Source organism: Ceratotherium simum, chromosome 36 (assembly GCF_057802395.1).
Source record: "Ceratotherium simum simum isolate JZ-2026a chromosome 36, ASM5780239v1, whole genome shotgun sequence".
Classification (NCBI taxonomy): Eukaryota; Metazoa; Chordata; class Mammalia; order Perissodactyla; family Rhinocerotidae; genus Ceratotherium; species Ceratotherium simum.
This window is the reverse complement of record NC_141935.1, coordinates 2,354,014-2,374,415: the sequence shown is the minus strand read 5'-3', so window position 1 is coordinate 2,374,415 and position 20,402 is coordinate 2,354,014. Positions and strand designations below refer to the sequence as shown.

General features: G+C 36.1%; 1 protein-coding gene across 4 annotated transcripts in view; it reads left to right on the top strand.

Annotated features, from left to right (window-relative positions):
* Positions 1–20,402, top strand: part of CAMSAP2 (calmodulin regulated spectrin associated protein family member 2) — a 116,618-nt gene that overhangs the window by 76,407 nt on the left and 19,809 nt on the right. For all 4 annotated transcript variants that reach the window (XM_087424316.1, XM_004438972.3, XM_014794122.2 and 1 more), the window contains 3 exons: positions 6,876–6,959; positions 17,402–17,543; positions 17,844–17,983. In XM_087424316.1, coding sequence (XP_087280442.1) covers positions 6,876–6,959; positions 17,402–17,543; positions 17,844–17,983 — 366 coding nt within the window. The remainder of the gene's footprint in view (positions 1–6,875; positions 6,960–17,401; positions 17,544–17,843; positions 17,984–20,402) is intronic.

Below are 20,402 nucleotides of genomic sequence, written 5' to 3'. Positions count from 1 at the left end.
TTAGATAGCACTTTTTCCTCACAACCTTATCTAACATAGGCGCCTGTCAACTCTTATTTTCTGCTACAAAACTCTATTTCTTTCCTGCATAGCACTTTTCAGAGTTTGTAATTACTTTACTTAATCATTTAAACAAACTAGAATAATCCATGTGAGGACAGGTACTGTGCTCATCTTTCTTTTTTTCAGTTCTAGTGCCTAGACTAGTGCAGTGTTTGGCAAAGAGATGATGTTTAATAAATAAAAGTTTAAGCTGCAGAATTAAGCTAGGTACTTTAGAACTCTGGGAATCTACTGTAGAAAGAGAAGGAAATCACTTAATTAGGAATGTTCAGCACTTTTATGCAGCCATATCTACCCTATTTGGTTTTTAGATTAAGTTTGTAACCATTTGATTCAACCTGCACCTGAGGGTATTTTTTTCTTGCTCCATTATACCAATGCCAGCTTCATTATTTATTCTGTCATTATGACTTCACCGTTGCCTCTCAGATTTAGCATATATTTGTTCCTTCTGGCTCTTACTTTGGCTCATCCTAACCTAGTAGCCTTTTTTCTGTATAATACATCCAGAAGTGTAAAAAATCTACCATAGAAAAATAGGAATAACATGGCTAAAATAGTTATCAGCATTATTGGCTGAAAAGGAATTTAAACTTAAAAGAAAAGCAAAATCACAGAAGACAAGATTATCCTAAATGACTAAATTGAGCAGGGGCACACAGAAGTTGACTGCATGAGCCTCATGTTGTCTGGCCCTGCCTCTCTCTCCAGTTTCATCTTGTAACCCCTCTTTTGGGGTTCACCGTGTCCCAGCCACACTGTTCTCTCAGTTCCTCAAACACATCAAGTTTTTCCACTACAGGGGCTTTGCTTGTGTTTTTTATTCTCTGTCTGGAATGCTCTTTTCTCTGTTTTTATGTTGGCTAGCTTCTTCTCATCTTTAGGTCTCAGCTTAAAGTTACCTTTCAAAGAGGTACCTTTTCCGATACAGCCATCCTTTCTGAAATAGGTCTCCCTGCTCCCATTATTTTTTCCTCACCTCTTATTTATTTATAGCTTTTCTTATAAATTGCATTTTGTGTCTTTTACCCTTTTTTTTTTGGTCTCATCTCTCCTGCTCCACGAAGACAGGCACCATTCTGGATTTATACACTATATTATCCCTAGCCCCTGAATACAGTGTCTGGCACATAAGTAGCATTCAGTAAATAGCTATTGAAGGTGTGAATAAATACATGAGTGAAGAGTAGTTTAAAATGTTAATGTGTGATCAATTTGCTTTTTGGACAGAATCAGATAAAAACTTTAAAAAAAAATCTTGAAGAGATATCCAAACTGATAGAACAGTTACAACTACCTGACAATGAATTAGAAAGTGTTTCTTTTTTAACTTAAAAAAAAAAAGAATGAAAATACTAAAAACAAGCAAAAAACAAAAAAAGTTATAAACTTTCCCAGGTTGTGGTCCTGTCACCACTTGTATCCCTGACCCCTACACACACCATTGGTAAATGGACCAAAATACTTCAAGATGCATGGAAGTTATAAAACTGCCTTATGATACGTATATTACCAAGACAGAAAATATTAGTGATTTTGGCTACACGGCAGATTAAAACTACAACCTTTCTTGTTAAAAACACTTAGACATGTTTGCATAAAATATAATTAGAAAAGTCTATACTGCAGAGCTGGGCTTTAAAGAAAGAAAAGGGACTCCTCAGATGCCAGAAGTAAAGTGGAGACTGAAAGTTTTGGTGGCCCTCTTAGTGGAGTATTGAGCCTAGGCTGGAGTTTTATAAGTCGCTTGGACACAAGATGAGGCTTTAGTTTTGCCTGTTATAGAAAGTTGAAACTGTGACCTCTGTTTAGACCCACAAAGTTAAAAGCCATAAAAAGTTGTGCCCTCAGTAAAAGGGAGAGTATCAGCAGTGACGTCTTTGCTTTTAGGTGTCAGAACAACCAACTAGAAGTAGCTTAAGCGATTTATCTCACATGGCAAGATGTCTGGAGGTGGGGCATGTCCAGGGTTAGTTAATTTAGGGGCTCAACAGCATCATCAATAATGCAGGGGCTTTCCATCTTTTTTATTCTGTCATTCTTAACTATATATGATATTTCCATTCTTAGCTATATACGATGCCTATATAATGGCAGCAGTGATTCCAGTCATAACAATATCCAGCAAAGATGAGAGGGTCTTCTGGACTCTTCTGTTTGCAAGGAAAACCTTCCCCCAGAAGGTCCCCTCACCAGGAGACCCCACTGACTAAGATTGGTTCACGTGCCTATACCTAAACCACCATCTGGCAAGAAGAATGAGACTGTCATGATTGTGTTAGGCTGATTGTGAGTCTCCTCTAGGTCTGGGAAAGAGGCCTCCTTAACTGAACATATGGGAGGATGAGCACCCAACTGTGGTTCTGAGGCAAAGAATCACGAGGGAGAAAGCAACAAATTTACAGAAAGACTAGTGCCAGGCCATTGGTGTCTTTCTGCACCTGGCAGAGAAGCAAACATGAAGCTGCTCTGCAAGTTCACTTCCACACCCAAAGCCTTAAGCCTTTCAGCAGTGGGGGAGGGAGAATTTTCTCTGCAGATGCAAAAGTGCTGACAATCAAAAATGATGACGCATATGGAGAAGAAATCTAGCACATATGAGTCAGTAAACATAACAAACAAGGGGGTGTACTCTAAGAACTTCAGATAGTAGAACATTCTAAAAAAGACTACAAAAATGAATGTTTAATTGACTGAAAATAGAACATGAACTAAAAGCCATAGGAAAGAATAAGGCATCATGGAGGGTATAATAGAAAAAGAATCAAATGTAACTTTAGAAATGAAAAATTTTAGTCATTTCAAAATCAAAAATTTAAATAGAAGATTAGACATAGTTGAAGAGGGAGTTAGTTAACTAAGAGGAAATTACCCAGAATGGAGCCCAGAGAGATGAGATGGAATATATAAAACCAAGGTTAACATGACAAGCCTATAGCCTAATTGGAATTCCAAAAACAGATTAACAGAGATAAGGGGAGGAGAGAATATATTTGAAGAGATAGTGGATGAAATTTTTCTGCAATTGATGAAAGATAAACTTTCAAATTCAGAAACCACAGCGAGTTCCAACCAGGATAAATTAAAATAAATCCACACCTACCCACCCATATAGTAATAAAAGTACAGATCTCCAAAGATAAAAGACTGACAGTAGACTTCTCAGCAGTAATAGTTGAAGCCAGAAGACAATGCAGCATAATCTTCAAAGTGCTGAAGAAAAGTAACTGAACCTAGAGTTCTATACCTTTCCTTTGGGGTTAAAGGTGAAATCAGATTTGTTCAAACAAAGAAAGGTAGTTTATCACTCAGACCTTGGCAGAAAGAACTACTAAAATGTTGTACTTCAGGAAGAAAGAAATTGAACCTAGAAGAAAGAAGTGGGATGTAGGAAGCAATGATAAAGAGCAAAATTGGTATACATATGAGTAAATCTAAGTGTTGAAAAAAACCATCATAATGTCTGATTTTGAGGCCCATAAGAAGAAAGAACTATAATTCTAGGTAAAATAACATGGAAGATGAGAGAAGGTGATTGGAATTAAAGCCTTTCTGAGGTCTTTATATTGTTCAGGAGGAAGGTAAAAATATTGACTAACTTCAGGGGCTGGCCCGGTGGTATAGTAGTTAAATTTGCGTGCTCTGCTTCGGTGGCCCAGGGTTCACAGGTTTGGATCCCGGGTGCAGACCTATGCACTGCTTATCAAGCCATCTGTGGCAGGCATCCCATATAGAGTAGAGGAAGATGGGCACGGATGTTAGCCCAGGGCCAATCTTCCTCAGCAAAAAGAGGAGGATTGACAGCAGATGATAGCTCAGGGCTAATCTTCCTCACACACACACACGCACACACACACACACACACACACACACGACTAACTTGAGACTTAAATTAAGGCAAAGATACACATTACTATTTTGTATTTTAAAATGAAAAAATTTAAATAAAAGGTAGAGTATATTTTTAAATTAATGGCTATTTTAAAATTAGTATGTGACTATAGCAAATTTATTTTTAACTAATTCATATTGCTAGAGCCAACTATTTGTTATATATTGTTCTCTAATTCATTAGTCCTCAACACTTGTTCAGGTAGTGAGCTATTTCTAAGTCATGGTGAGCTTTTTGATACATTCCTTTAACTTTTATCCTTGAGTTGTACAAAGAATGTCATGATTCAACTTTAGCGGTAGAACTTTCTACCAGCATTTGGAACTGGTTTGAGACTCGCTAAGCTAATTATTTCATTTATCTGTCTTCTGTAGGTTAAATAACTTGAAGTGACACCATATCTTATAGTTTTCTTGTATTCTCCCTATTATGAAAGTTAATAAATTATCAACATGTAAAATTTCCTTATAATCATGATTTTGGTATTTTGGATGATTTATACCATTACATCAGCTTACAGTATTTTGATTAGGATTTATTAAAGCCCTTATAGACACTTAACTATCTGGTATTACTTTGGGGATATATTGTTTATAAATAATGGCAGTAGTTTCTGTTTATGGAATATGTGCTGTGTGTCATATACTTTACTTGGTACATTTTATACATTATCTCTTTATTCTCTGTATTAACTGTTGTGGTGTAATAATTACCACAAACTTAGCTGCTTAAAACAACACACTTGTATTACCTCAGTTATTTATTTTAAAATTTTTCTTTTTGCTGAGGGAGATTGGCCCTGGGCTAACATCCGTGCCCATCTTCCTCTACTTTATATGTGGGATGCCTGCCACAGATGGCTTGATAAGCAGTACATAGGTCTGCGCCCGGGATCCAAACCTACGAACCCCGGGCTGCCAAAGCAGAGCGCGCAAACTTAAAAACTATGCCACCGGGCCGGCCCCATTACTTGCTTATTTTTATTATCTCAGTATTATCAATTTCTGTGGGTCACAAATCCAGGCAATACTTAACTGCGTCCTCTGTCTTAGAGTCTCTCACAAGGCTGCAGTCAAGATATTGGCCAGGCTTGAGGTCTTATCTGACAGTCTGACCATGGAAGGAGCCACTTCCAAGCTCATTTGGTTGTTGGCAGGGTTCAGTTCAGGTGTTAGACTGAGGGCCTCACTGTCTTACTGACTGTTGGCTGTAGGCTGCCCTCAGTTCCTTTCCATGTGGGCCTCTCCATAGGGCAGCTCACAGAGTGGCAGCTGGCTTCATCAAAGCCAGCAAGAGTCAGCTAGCAAGATGGACATTACAGTGTTATGTAACATAAATCACAGAAGTGATGTCCCATCACCTTAGTTGTATTCTGTTGGTTAGAAGCAAATTACAGGTCCTGCCCACACTCAAGGGCATCACTGGGGACTAATTTTAGAGCCGTAATCCCTCAAACCACTTTATTCAAACTAGCAACTAAGGCTCAGAAATATCAAGAAATTATTAAAGTCACAGTTTGTAAGTGCGGTTTTTGAGTCAGACCCAGGTCTTTTCTAATCCTCCTGTCTCTTCGAGTATTTTATACAACCAAGTTGACGATCTATGATTAACTAAGAGATCTTAGAGTGCTGCAGCTTCACAAACCAAAGTAAACCTGTTTGTTGATTAAATTCCTTGTTAATGCCTTAGAAATGCGATGAGTTAAGAAGACTCTTAGTAACTGTTATTATTTAAATTTATCATAAATTAAAACTCTCCAGTAATTTTTTTAGCCACTGAACTGAATTTTAAGACAGTAGAAGAGGGGACCAGCCCCCGGCTTAGTGGTTGAGTGCACGTGCTCCGCTGCTGGCGGCCCGAGTTTGGATCCCAGGTGCGCACCCACGCACCGCTTGTCTGGCCATGCTGAGGCCGCGTCCCACATAGAGCAACTAGAAGGATGTGGAACTATGACATACAACTATCTACTGGGGCTTTGGGGAGAAAAAGGGGAAAAAAAAAAGGAGGAGGAGGATTGGCAATAGATGTTAGCTCAGGACCAGTCTTCCACAGCAAAAAGAGGTGGATTGGCATGGATGTTAGCTCAGGGCTGATCTTCCTCACAAAAAAAACAAAGACAGTAGAAGAGTTTAGAAAATTATTGATTTAGTTTAGAGTTATGGTGGTTGATAATGGCTTTACTATCTTCTAGAATGCCATTATTAATTAATTTGAACTTTGTTATTACTAGAGTGACCTTAAAATCATTAACTCAAAATCCAGAATTGTCTAAACTGGTCTCAAGAATTACTCTATGCACTAGATAGACTGTTTCTTAACGTTTTTGGATTATGGACTGTTTGAACAATCTGATAGGAGATAAATTGGACATTCTCCCAAAAATGTTCCCATATGCAAAAATTTTTCATGCATGTTAACTGTGGCCTTATCACTGTAAAAGAACCACTCATGATCCAGGGACATGTCTGTGAAATCACAGCTTAAGAACTTGATTCAAAGTGTTTTCTGTTGATAATGAAAACGTTAATTTTGGGGAAAATAATTGTTATCTACTAGTCCTAAAAGAGATTGTAAAATTTTTACTAAAAAAAAGTTTTATTGCCGCTTAACCATTAAAATTGAAGTTATGGAGTACCTTTTTTCCTCTAGCACTCCAGCCAGGTCCTAACATACAGTAGGTGCTCAATAAATATTTGATAAATTAATGAATGAATTTTAGAATATCAAAGCACCTGTAAAATACTTTTTTCTGGTTGGGAAAATGAAATTCTCTTCATTTGAGTGGTACTGATATTTGGCAGCAGAGATCTGACCATAGGCATTTAAAGGTGCATGTTATTTTATTGTTATATTTGAATATAAATTCAAATTAGTATTTTTATTAAAAAATTTTGTAAAAATAAAATTTTTATATTTTCAGGTAAATGAACATTTGAAAGATATAATGGAACAAGAACAGAAATTGAAAGAACATCACACAGTTGAAGCTCCAGGAGGTCAAAAGGTATATATTTCAAAGAAAAAAAAAGGTGCCTTTATGAGACTCTATATATGTTCACATATATGTAGTGTTTTGGGAAATGTTAATAACTGTGTTCATTGGATTATTTTTTGGTGATGTTAACTGTGCCCTAGAAAGCTGTGCCATAAACACCAAGTAAGTAAAAGTACAAAATGAAAGTTAATTGGATGATGGCGTTTAGGAAAAATTGTTAATGACTAGAGCTCAATTTCTGAGGTTCTTTTGGCAAAAATAATGGTTTTGCTTTGTTTGGTAAAATATATGAAACAACAAGAAAACAGTTTTCAATGTATTCAAACTTATAATGATTTGTAATAGGCCCAACCTTTAAAATGTATTCAGGAATTGTAAGTTTTACCTATGGTTATTCTGTGAGTAAAGAAGAAACATTAACGTGGATTCATTCCTTAAAAATGCTTGAACAGGCTTTTAGAGTTTTCTTCTTTGAAAATTTATTTATATGTTTGTCATATACTAAGACCAAAGTATATTTTTTACATCTTTTAAAATGTATTATAATGGAAGCCTTTTAAACATAATTTGTAGCATTTGAATTGAGGTGTAAGATATAATTATTCAGAGACTTTGTTTTTTGTTTGGATTATTTTAAATCTCTTCATTATTATACAATACTTCTGTTCATTTTGGGCCAATGCTGTTAGTAATTGAAACCTCTGTAAGAAAGAGAAAAAAGGAAGGAAAGGGACGGCTGTTTTGCATATTATTAACTTCAATAGAACAATTTTATAGAAGACACCTAAAATTTTGTCTGAATTTGATGTTTTGGGATCACAGTGATTTCCCTCATTTAGCTTACTGCCTAGCTTCTGAAAATGCTGTCCATGCCCAATGCCCGATACTTCATCTTAACTGTGTTGGCCTCCTTTCCCCAAAGGACAATCAGAATGGTAATCTCTTTCCCCATCACCCCAGATTATGTGTTCCATTTTCCCGCCTTTAACCAACTTCTTTCCCTGTCTCTCCCATCTCACTTCCCCCGGTTCTATCCTATTAGGTGCCCTCCCTTTCTCTTTCCCATACCATAGGAGCTGAAACCATTGCCTTGGAGATCTTGCCCCCCCATATTGCTCCTGGCTCTCATCAGGAATAAGGTTAAGATGGCATCATCCTAAATTGTAACACTGATGACCCTTCTCCCTAGAGATCTTATTATATATAATGATTAAATTCTGTAGTATTGCCTACACATTATGAACTAAATGGGGATTTTATATGCTGTCATAGGACCCAATAAACATTATTTCTATGGAAAAAAATGCCATTTGTTTTCCAAACAACCAGATTAAGCGATCTTTAAGAAAAACAAACTATACGGAATCTAGACACTACTTGTGTTATGAAAAAGCTTTGACTTTTTCATACCACGCAGCCCCATGCAATTGCACATACTAACCTCCCAATCAGTATTTGTTGAGTGACTGATTGAGTAAATGAATAAATGAATGTGACTCACTTTTAAATATTTGGGTAAGCACACATTTTTAGTTTTAGCACAAACATAGCATTTACACCTTCATTTGGATATGAATTTTATCTTTTTTTCCATTGTTAGAATCTTCGTGAAAATAAGTGTTAATTTCACAGTCTTACTGCAAAGTACAGGTGTCAACATGATGAAGAAACACACTGTCACAGCATAAACTAGGGAGAGAAATCTCTGTAACCTAACAATGGGATTTTTGGCATTTGAACTACTTGGTTTGGCTGGAAATACAGTCGTTTCATTCTTGATTTTTATTCCTGTAAAAGCAAAATTCTTGATCTTGTTTCCTTTTAGGGGTGAGAGATAGAATGACTTGTTCTTTCTTATTGCTATACAGTTGGTAAGAAGTTGCCATGCCTTCCACCTACTTGAGCTAGCTTTCCTAGTGAGGCATACCCAGATGCCTAGCCCTGTTGTCTATTACCCAGGTATAGACAGAGCCCGTGGTGTTGGATGATACCATATCTTACCTTTTGTCTTTTCCAACTGTTCTCAACTCAGATCTCCAGTAGAGTTTATTTTATGAAACTACTTTTTACAACCATCTTGGTAAAACACATGCATTTGTTGGGGGCTACTTGCACTTTATATTATTAGTGTTGGGCCAAAATTAAAATTCCAAAGGTATTTCTTTAGATTATTAGATCTTCTGATGATGTATTTCTGATTGTTGGATTGGTTGGTGTCCTAAGAGGAAGGCATTTTAGACAGTGCCATGCCCCAGGAAAATGTTTTGTTTAAACAGTTTACTAATGTTATTTTCTCTCTTTTTTTTCCAAGTCGCTCGTTTTGCTTCTAATAATCCTTTTGATTCTAAAGTAGGATGCCCAGTTAAATTTGAATTTCAGATAAACCACAGATAATTTTTTGGTATAAGTTGCAAGAGTATCTCCTGTTTTCATTTGCTTAATCTGACAACCCTACTTTAAAATCTCTAAAGTTTATAGCCAATGGCATTAAGTCCAACATTCGTTCTCTTAAAGACTTTGTTTGTGCAAAGTGTTATGGTAAAATGAATACTGGACTTAAAGTAGATTAGTTCTGCCACTAACTAGCTTCATGACCTTTACAAAGGCACTTGACCTCTCTAGGCCTCATTTTTTTAATCTGTAAAAGTTAAAAAGTTGGATTAAATGGGTCCTAAATTCTATGACTAAAACGATTCTCAAATCTTCCCTTCTCAATATTTTACTAATCGTTAAGGGACTCAAAACAAAAGGTTAGCGAAAATAGTAAGTAGCTGGTTATCATAAATTTTTCCCATATATGTATTACTAGTAGATTTATGGTAACGGTGGGAGTCAGGTATCTAAGACGGCCTTCTAGAGGATGTGGGACTTGAACAGGGCCTTAGTAGGTTTTATGATACTTGCAAAGGAGGGCAGTAGGTCATAGGGAATAACGTAAGTGGAGACACTAAGTTGCAAGTAAATGGCACATTTGGGAATTAGTGAGTAGACCATTTGGATTATTTTTGAAAGAGCTGTGAATTCATGGGTTTGTATTCTTAAGTTTATAATACTAACTATATAGAGTAAAGTTTGTATCTCACAATATTAAAGATACATGTCTATTCACTGTAACATTTGCCACTTTTAAAAGAGAAATATTTGTGAGGCATTTTACAGAGGGGTGGGAATTGGATGAATGAAGGAATTACCTTTGCAGAAAGGATACTCACTGAGCTTTAATTGCTTTTCATTTGGAGGTATAATCTCAAAATAGACTACACTTTCCCCAGTGAGACAGTAGGTGAACACTTAGACATCTTTGCTTGATTACCTCAGCCCATGTGAATTTCCACCTTGACCGAGGTTCCTTGGAAATTAAAAACTATAACCCACTTTTTTTTTTTGAACTGCATTTCTTCGTACGGTACCTAAGATACTATTTGGGAAAAGGGTTCTGAAGTCAGATATATTTGAGAAATGCTGCCTACTCTGTGTCCCTTTAAGAATGTTACAACCCATTTTAGTACATTAAAGGCCACCAGTTAAGAAGCCTGTCTAGCCGTTGCGCAAACACATATGATCTTTGAACTCGTTTATGAATGACATCTACTAACGTCCCATAGAATTAATGTTCTTTGGAGCATACATTGGGAAACATTGATTTATAACCTATAACTTTGTAATTGATCAAGTTGTCTATTTCATACACATGTAAATACATAAAACGAACATGTAATGTTCTAATATAGTGTGTCATTCTCGGGTACATCATTTGGTTTGACTCTTAGATTTACTTTGGTTTCCTTTTTCATACTATTATTTCAGTTAAATAGTTGTGAAGACTTCATCTGCCTAAATTAGGTCATTTTTGAAGTATTCTACCCCGAAGGTTCTGTTCTATAATTCCAGTTTATCCCTGTGTGGACTTCGATCACTGCTAATTCCTTTCGTGCTTTGTGCCTGTTGCTAACATACTTTTCCTCTTTCATAGTCGTTTACTCGCCCTCACTGGTAAAACAGCACCCCCGTCTAGATTCATGTCCTGTTGGGTTAGCAACTCGTTTAGCATAGTTAAATGAGGAACTTGGCATTTTAAACATTTTTTAAATTCAGAAATGATACCATGATTTTTTTCCTCCAAGCAATATTTTATAAAGATGGTTTGGCCTGAAGAGACTTCCCTGTTAGTAGCTGTCCTAGTACCATGATTTTCGTCTTTACCAGAGAGTAAAAAGTTAGGTGTCTCCAACAGCTTTGTAGTGGTGTGCATTTGGACACAAGACTCTACAAAGGTTTGGATTGGTGTAGACTTAGTATAACTTTTTAAAAACATTTATTTTGAAATATTTCAGACTTAAGAAAAGTTGCAAGAATAGTAAAAAGAACTCTATATACTCTTTATCCAGAATCATCAATTTAACATTTTGCCACCTTTGCTTTCTTTCTCTCTCTCTCTCTACTCTCTCTATGTATGTATATATGTTTATACACACACATATATTACACAAACACATATGTGTAAATTTTTCTGAAACATTTAAAAGAGGGTTGCGTACATTATATCCCTTAACCGCTTAATGTTTCAATGTACATTTCCTAAGAACAAGGCTGTTCGTTTACAGAGCCACAGTCCAGGTGATGTAATGTCAGTGTAATAATTTGATCAGACTTGCAGCCTGTATTCTGATTTTGTCAGTTGTTCCAGTTGTACTTTATAATATTGTTTTTTCCAGTACAAGATCCAATCTAAGATCATGTAATATATTTAGTTATCATATGTCTAGTCATCTTTAAACTGGAACAGTTCCTTAGCTTTTCTTTTTTTTATGGCCTTGACATTTTTGAAGAATCCAGGTTATTTTCTTAGAATATCCCTCAACTTGGGTTTTTCTGATATTTTCTCATAATGAGATAAAAGTTGTGCTTTTTAGACTGGAACACTGTTTAAAGTGTGTCCTTCTCACAGTATTATGTCCATTTGCCCCTACTAGATGCTGTTCATCTTGATCGGTTGGTTATGATATTGTCCGGTTTCTTGAGTGCATGGTTATTATTTTTCCTTTTGTAAGAAGTAATTTGAGAGGATATACTTTGAGACTGTAAATATCCTGTCCCTTTTCAGCATTTCCCGTAACCCTAACTTTTTGAAGCGTAAGTTTATAAGCATGAATAGTGTAGATACTTATTTGTTCTTTTAGTGCATTTACTTTTTTTAGTCATATTTCCTTCACATAACCAATCTGTATGGTTTTCCTTTCTCCTCTAATAGGATTGCTGTCACGAATTTATATCAATGGAGAGGCAGGAGGAAGGTCAGAGCAGTCTGAATTAGTAAAAAGTCCTATTGAGTATTTTATAAGAAATATAGAATAATTTGAACCATTAGAGACTCCTTTGCACGTCTCCTGTTTTGAACAGTCCACAATAATTTCTTGTTATCATCAGTTTCTATATAATGGATTTTTCTAGTCTTGAAAACAAGACAACTTGTATTTGAATTTTCTGTTATTCATTGGGAACCCTGACCCATTCTCAGTAGCTTCCTGCTCTTTGGTTCTGCCCCTGCCCTTTTTATGGCTATTATAACTGCAGCTGCCAACAACTTCTGGATAAATGAGAGATTCAAATGTAACAAAATCATTAGGGTTATGCTTCCTGATGCAGTAAGAACAGTTTATTTAAAATGTCACCTCTTTGGAGGAAGCTGGTATTTTTCTGATTCTTGAGGTGACATTTTTCTGGTTCTTGAAATTCTTGAAAATACTTTAAATTATTTTTCCAAATAATCTTATTTTTACCATTAATTTATGTAGGAAAACTTTCTACATAAAAATTGAATATCAATTTTAACTCAGTCCCCATTAGTTTGGTTCACTTCAACAAATATTTATTCAAGGCTACTGCAAATTGTGCTGAGAAATACAAACATAAACAATCACAAATTATTCATTTATATTATCTGAAATTATGAGTTTATTCATCTCTTTAAAGAAGTAAAATTATATTCTTTGGGACACCTCTAGATAGTAAAATTAATAATTATTATATAAGTAGCTACTTGCTTTAGAAACTGTAAAAATCTTAACTGTGAAGAATTGCCAACTAGTTTTTTCCCCCCATTAATTAAAAGAAATTATATAGTTGAAAGAAATGATCATCTTATTCAAGTCTGCGTTGCTCTTTGCTTTATCTGTGCGCTATTGATGCAATCTTTCTTCTTTTCCATTCAGGAAGAATACTGCCTTATCAGACTTGGTCTACTAATGTCTAAGAATTATAATGATTGCAAATCCAGCCCTAGAAACTTTCTACTTCCCTATCTTTTGTGATGTAGATTTATTTTTTAATATGATGTGTGATTCCAGAACTCGGAAATAAAATTCTTTGCTGCCAGAGTACACAACATATCCTGAGTATCCTAAATGAATTTCAGTACTGGGAGAGGAGATGAGGGGAGGAGAAGGTGATGGTCTTTATCCTCACGAGCCTGTATATTTTAAACTAAAGTATTAATTAACATTTAAAAAAATGTTATGAGAACTATAAACTTGGAACTCCACTATCAGCTTTTACTGTCACTTGTTAATCGAAAATCATTCTGATGAATTTTCCCTTTGCCTTTTGCTTTCCCTTTTTTTCCGCTGCTTCCTCTGAAGTCTCCTTCCAAATGGTTTTGGAAACTGGTTCCAGTAAGTTTGCCCAGCTACTTCAATTTGCTCTCCAGAATTGTAATTGTAGAATGGTATTATGTATGTCTTGCTGGTATAGTCATTTCATATAATTCTGTTAGTCACTGTATAGAGATTGGATTTTAAGGTATTGATCATAATGTAAAATAAAAAGATAAAATCTAGCCAAAGTTTGGATTAGAATCTTTAAAAATAGTTTAAAGTGTAAGCACCCTTTTGCTAATTTTGTCAATATTCAGAGACCATCAGAAACTAGGTAAAAAAAGAAGTATGGATGTAGATTATCATTAGTTTTAATAACTTTACTAAAAGTTAATATGAATTGCATGTATAAATTATTTGTATTTTAAATTATCTTTTTCAAAGAATCATTTCCTTTTCAGCTTGAATTGTAGGGAACACTTCGTGTGTGACAAAAAAGCGACAGATTCTCCATATCCTTACGACTTTAAGGGTTGATCTTTCAGGATTAAATCTGGGGGGTTAGACCACTTCAGAGGTATTTTACACCCTCAGAAATAAAAATATAATTTAGACAGACTCGATAATATTGAAAGATAGAAAATATGATGCCCCTTTTAAATGCCAAATTTCTCAATTTATTGTGGAAAGAACAGGGGATATTTTCATGCAACAAGTTTGTAAAGCATATAGCATGTTCACATATGCTCTATAGCATATTTGCTATAGAAGTTATAGAAAGACTCTATAACTTTCATGAACTGCAAATGAACTTTCTGGGAGATGTATGTGACTTCAAGATTAAAAGTTGATTTACCTGATACATCTTTTAGGGTATAATCTTCAGGAAAATGTTTTGGCCTGCCACTCGTAAATCTCTGATTGTCTATTCTAAACCATAGGCATTTATTGCTAAAGCATTATAAAAGCTGTGTGTGGATGTATGTGTGCCTTGTATGGAAGTGCTACTTGGCAGAGAGCAGTGTAGAACAAATCACACAATTCAGTTCTTTGTTCCATGACCCTGGGTGCTCAGCTTAGTCCAATTCAGGTTGTAGGCTAAAAACAAGCTAGTCCTAGAGATCTGGGATGTTAGGGACTGAGTCCAGCCAATTTAGAGGATTTCCAAGAAGGGAGACTGTTTTGTTTCTAGCTGGCCAAAGAAAGGAGTATAAGGATCTGGAACAGTGCTTACCAAATGAGAGAAAGGTAGCTTAAGGCTAGAATATGCTACTGGTTGATTTGTTTTTTCTTTCTCTCCTCTCACCTCTTCTCTCCTCTTTTTTCATGGTTGATTTTTAAACTGTCTGCTAGCAGCAAAGTGAGGAAGTTTTCTAAGGCTTATGTAAACATCAATAATCAAAGAATTTGTATAGTGCATGTATGTCGTGTGTTTTCTGAATATAGGTGCTCTATGAGTCTGGAACATACAGTTAAATACAGATGTCTAGCCTGCACTGATTAATAAGAACAAGCTCCTCTGAAAATCTTCAAGAGGAAAAAATGTTCCATGAATCTTGTTCTTAGGTAGCCAGTGAGAGAGAAATAGGAATAGATATCTCCTTCTTCATTAGTGCATATGCTTTTCTGAGGGATAGCATTTTTTTTTTTCCCCTAAAGCCCCAGTAGATAGTGGTATGTCATAGCTGCACATCCTTCTAGTTGCTGTATGTGGGACATGGCCTCAGCATGGCCAGACAAGCAGTGCGTCTGTTCGCGCATGGGATCCGAACCCGGGTTGCCAGCAGCGGAGCACATGCACTTAACCGCTAAGCCACGGGGCCGGCCCTGAGGGATAGCATTTAAAGGAACTCTAACTTCACCACTGAACGTTAAATTTTCTCTTTCAGTAAATTGTTTTTATATTTTTATTCTCACAAAAGTATTTTATTTCATAATTACATTTTAATTATAATGTATGGAGATGACCAATTTAGATGGAGTTAGAAGAAAAATTAGTTTGATTACTTTTTAAAAAAAACTATTTAAATATCAGTAACCAATATAATCATATATTTTGCTAATAAAATACTTCAGTATGCATCTTCATTAAGTCAGCATTATTTTTTCTTGGCCTCAGGAGAGCTGCTAGCTAATACCAGCTCCCCTTTAGTGAGTGCTTCCTACGTGCCCAGCAGTGTGCACAGCACTTCATGTCTTTCATCTTAAGTCATCCTCCAGTGGTTCTGTGAAGTAGGTGCTGTTATTATCCCCATTTTACAGATGGGGAAACTGAGAAATGAGAGTTTAAGTAACTTGTCCAAGATCACAGAGCTAAAAAGTGGCAGAACTAGGATTTGAACCTAGGTAATCTGATTCAAGGGCTTGTTCTCTTAACCACTGAGTTTTACAGCATGTCTCAAAATTGTCTTACAAATTTATATCTAGTCACACCAAGCAGTCTTTAAAAAATAAAGGTTTCTTCTGTTTATCTGAGGGGGAGGAGAAACCCTTAATCTTGCTCTGTTATTGGTTAATGAAACCTCAATTGGGAGGGTTTTTTTCTGTTTCAGAGTTGTTCAAGTTTGTGTTAGCTTAACATTCAACTGATAAGCCAGAGTATCTTGGTGATATTATTGTAGTTCCTCAGAGTGATTTTTTTTTTAACATCTGTTGCCAGTCCTCTTTTTGCTGAGGAAGATTGGCCCTGGGCTAACATCCATGCCCATCTTCCTCTACTTTATATGGGACGCCGCCACAGCATGGCTGGATAAGCGGTGTGTAGGTCTGTGCCTGGGATCCGAACCGGCGAACCCTGGGCTGCCGAAGTGGAGGGCGAGAACTTAACCACTATACCACCGGTCTGGCCCCTCAAAGTGATGTTTTTTATCGCCAAATTTCCTTTAAGAATGGTATCATATTCTTCTCCCTCCTCGCTGATTTTGATAACTCTTGTAATTCTTTCTCCTCAAGTAGTACTCTTGTGCTTTTCTTGTAAGAACTTTGAGTCTTTCCATAGAAGAACTTGTGGTCTCAATTAAGTCTAACATCAAAGTAAATGAATTTTATTATCTACAGAAGAGCAGAACTGATGATTTGGATGCAAAGTTCCAAATCCATTTTGTGATGTTTTTATATTTAAATATTTAGGCTAAATGTCATTACATGTAAATTAGCAATATAAAATATTATATTAAGTACTTAGCTTGGAAACTATAGTGCTATTGCTCCATATTTAACCTTGGTAAAGTAATGTCTAGTACAGTAGTCCCTCCTTATGCACAGGGGATACGTTCCAAGACACCCATTGGATGCCTGAAACTGCAGATAGTACTAGACTCTATATATACTATGTTTTTTCCTATACATACCTGTGATAAAGTTTAATTTATAAATTAGGCACAGTAAGAGATTAATGACAATAAAATAAAATAGAATAATTATAACAATATACTGTAATAAAAGTTATGTGAATGTGGTCTCTGTCTCAGAATATCTTATTGTACTGTACTCACACTTCTTGGGATGATGTGAGATGATACGATGCCTCCATGATGAGAAGAAGTGAATGACGTAGGCATTGGGGCTTAGCGTTAGGCTGCTATCGACCTTCTGACTGTATGTCAGAGGAGGATCGTCGAGCATGATGTTGTCGATAGTTGGATGTCAGGAGCGGGTGATGTCTGTGGTTGACTGTGGTTAACTGAAACCCTGGATAAGGGGGGACTAATGTATTATTTAGAAAAGAAGGATGTTGGTGAGTAGTTCTCATTTCTCTTGGCTTATATTTTATTACTGATACGTTACAATCTACAATACTGGTGTTTTCTGTATGTTGTTTAATACTTACTTATTTTCATCTCTTTTTTTATATTGTAGGCTCGTTATAGGAAAGAGCAGACATTGCTGAAGCAACTGCCTTGCATTCCCTTGGTAGAAAATTTGTTGAAAGATGGTACAGATGGCTGTGCTTTAGCTGCCCTTATTCATTTTTACTGTCCTGGTGTTGTCAGATTAGAGGGTAAGTGTTCCAGTGAAATATTTCTGAACTATAGGTGGTAAGAAATATTTAAGACAACAATATTTAATAAGTAATAAAGGTTTTTTTAAAAAGAACATTTACGTATAATCCTGAGGAAGAGAGTTGAGTAAAGTAGTGCTTGGTTTCTGAGTCTTTCTGTGTAATGACTGCTGTATTTATATGTGTATGTGTGTTAAACAGATTCCATGTAATTGTGTATTTGTATTAAGTCACTAATAATGAAATGGATATTATCGAAATTAACCCAAAGTCACCACCTTCCTCTTTTGCTATTTGAAGATATTTGTTTGAAAGAAACCATGTCTTTGGCTGATAGCCTGTATAATCTGCAGCTGATTCAAGAATTTTGCCAAGAATATTTGAACCAGTGTTGCCATTTCACCCTGGAAGATATGCTCTATGCTGCTTCATCCATAAAGGTAAATTAAATAATTCTTTTTTCCTTTGCTCTGTTTGTTGAAAAAACATGTAACTAGATGTATAAATGGCCTAGCCACTTTAAGCTTACAAATTAAGTGTAATATCAGTCAAAAGAGCTTTTGAAAAAACAGTTTTTGTTTGATTTTTCTGCTTATTTTTTGTTTTTTGTTTTTTGGTGAGGAAGATTAGCCCTGAGCTAACATCTGTGCCAATCTTCCTCTGTTTTGTGGGACGCTGCCACAGCATAGATTAAATGTTTCTGGATCTTAGATAAATGCTAACATAGTATAGTGGGAGCATAAAGGAAGTAGTGGTCACTTTTCAACATTCAGCAGGGCAGGGGAATACATCTGGGGAAAAGGAATCCTTCAGGTCTCAGAACTTGACAAAACCTAGGGAAAGAAGGGAAGGAAATAGTCTGGAAATGAACGTTTTAAAAAGGAATTCAATTTTATTAGTGATTACATATGTCCTTTGCTGCAGACGATCACACACTGCCTGTTAGCTTTAGGCCAGTGTTTACTGCCATTGTTTCAAGAAATATTTCTTGAGCACCTGTTAGTGTTCGAGGTGGTTGGGATAAATCAGTGAACACAAAAAGATCCCTGTCCCTTTAGAACTGACTTTCCGCTGGTGAAGACAGACATGTGTCACAGGAATAACTGCTTCTGAGGTGCCAGTTAAAAAGCAGCTGCTCGGGGGCCGGCCCCGTGGCTTAGTGGTTAAGTGCGCACGCTCTGCTACTGGTGGCCCGGGTTCGGATTCCGGGCACGCACCGAGGCACCGCTTCTCCGGCCATGCTGAGGCCACGTCCCACATACAGCAACTAGAAGGATGTGCGACTATGACATACAACTATCTACTGGGGCTTTGGGGGAAAAAGAAAAAAAAAAAAAAGGGAGGAGGATTGGCAATAGATGTTAGCTCAGAGCTGGTCTTCCTCAGCAAAAAGAGGAGGATTAGCATGGATGTTAGCTCAGGGCTGATCTTCCTCACAAAAACAAACAAACAAATCACAGATTTTATTGACTGCTTAAAATAATATGTATTTGTATATAAATGTTTGAATATTCTGGGAATTTATAGTTAAAAGCAAATGCTGAAAGTAGGAAACCTACCAAATTCTATTCCCTACTCTGCCGTATCCTCTGTAACACTCCAGACGCTTATGTTCAGCCACCTACATGACAAGTCCACTTCAATGTGTAATCAGCATCTCAGAGCTAATAGCTCATGACTCCTTCCACTATATTAAGTTTTCTCATTTTATTAAGTGGTACTGTCAGTTGCTGGAGACAAACCTGAGTCACTCTTGATTCTTCTCTTTCCTAACTTCCTACATACATGATAGATAGCTGTCTGGAACTATCAAATAAGAGATGAATATTTGAAAGTCACCAGCTTATATATGAGAAAACAGAGAGAGTGGATGACCTCTAAGAGAGTTTATAGAGCCTTGAGGATCATAGTTAACAGGTAGTTCGAAGAAGGCAAGGCATTGGAAAACACCCGTATTTCCAATTATAATTTTGAAAACTGAAATTTAATATGAAGTAAGACCTCACTCATCAAATATTAATCAATTTGATAGTAACAATTTAATTAGATGCCAAACATCCAGACTTTAAAAAGCATGATTTATTTTATTTTATTTTTTAATTTTATTTATTTCTCCCCCAAAGCCCCAGTAGATAGTTGTATGTCATAGCTGCACATCCTTCTAGTTGCTGTATGTGGGACGCGGCCTCAGCATGGCCGGAGCAGCGGTGCGTTGGTGCGCGCCCGGGATCCGAACCCGGGCCACCAGTAGCGGAGCGTGTGCACTTAACTGCTAAGCCACGGGGCTGGCCTGGCGTGATTTATTTTAAATAATTATAAAAACAGATTTTGTATAGTGCTATTTTTTTAAACTTACCAAATGCCTACAATTAAAATAATTCTTCATGTTTATGTTTTTCAGCTTTTATGATGTATGCATTTTAAAATACAAGTTTATAGTAGAAGTGTGCTTTTGAGGACCCTCTTAATCCTTTCTTTTAATTTTAAGTCATTTTAAAAATTATTCACATTTTCAAATAAAAATAATAAAAGTCAAATGACATTATTGACTTATCCTTATTAATAACTTTTCAAAATTAAGTAGATACATTAAATTGTATGAATAACGTTTTTGTACATTTCAAAATTATTAAGAATTAGCCATAACAGTCTAGAGTCTTGGTCTTGTTTAGTGCCTGGATTGCTGTTGAGTTTAGCATTAGCAAGCGTATAGGTATAAGATTTTTAGCTAGACACCTGATTACATTTTTTTCTTTTTGTGAGGAAGATCGGCCCTGAGCTAACATCTGCCAATCCTCCTCTTTTTGCTGAGGAAGATTGGCCCTGGGCTAACATCCGTGCCCATCTTCCTCTGCTTTA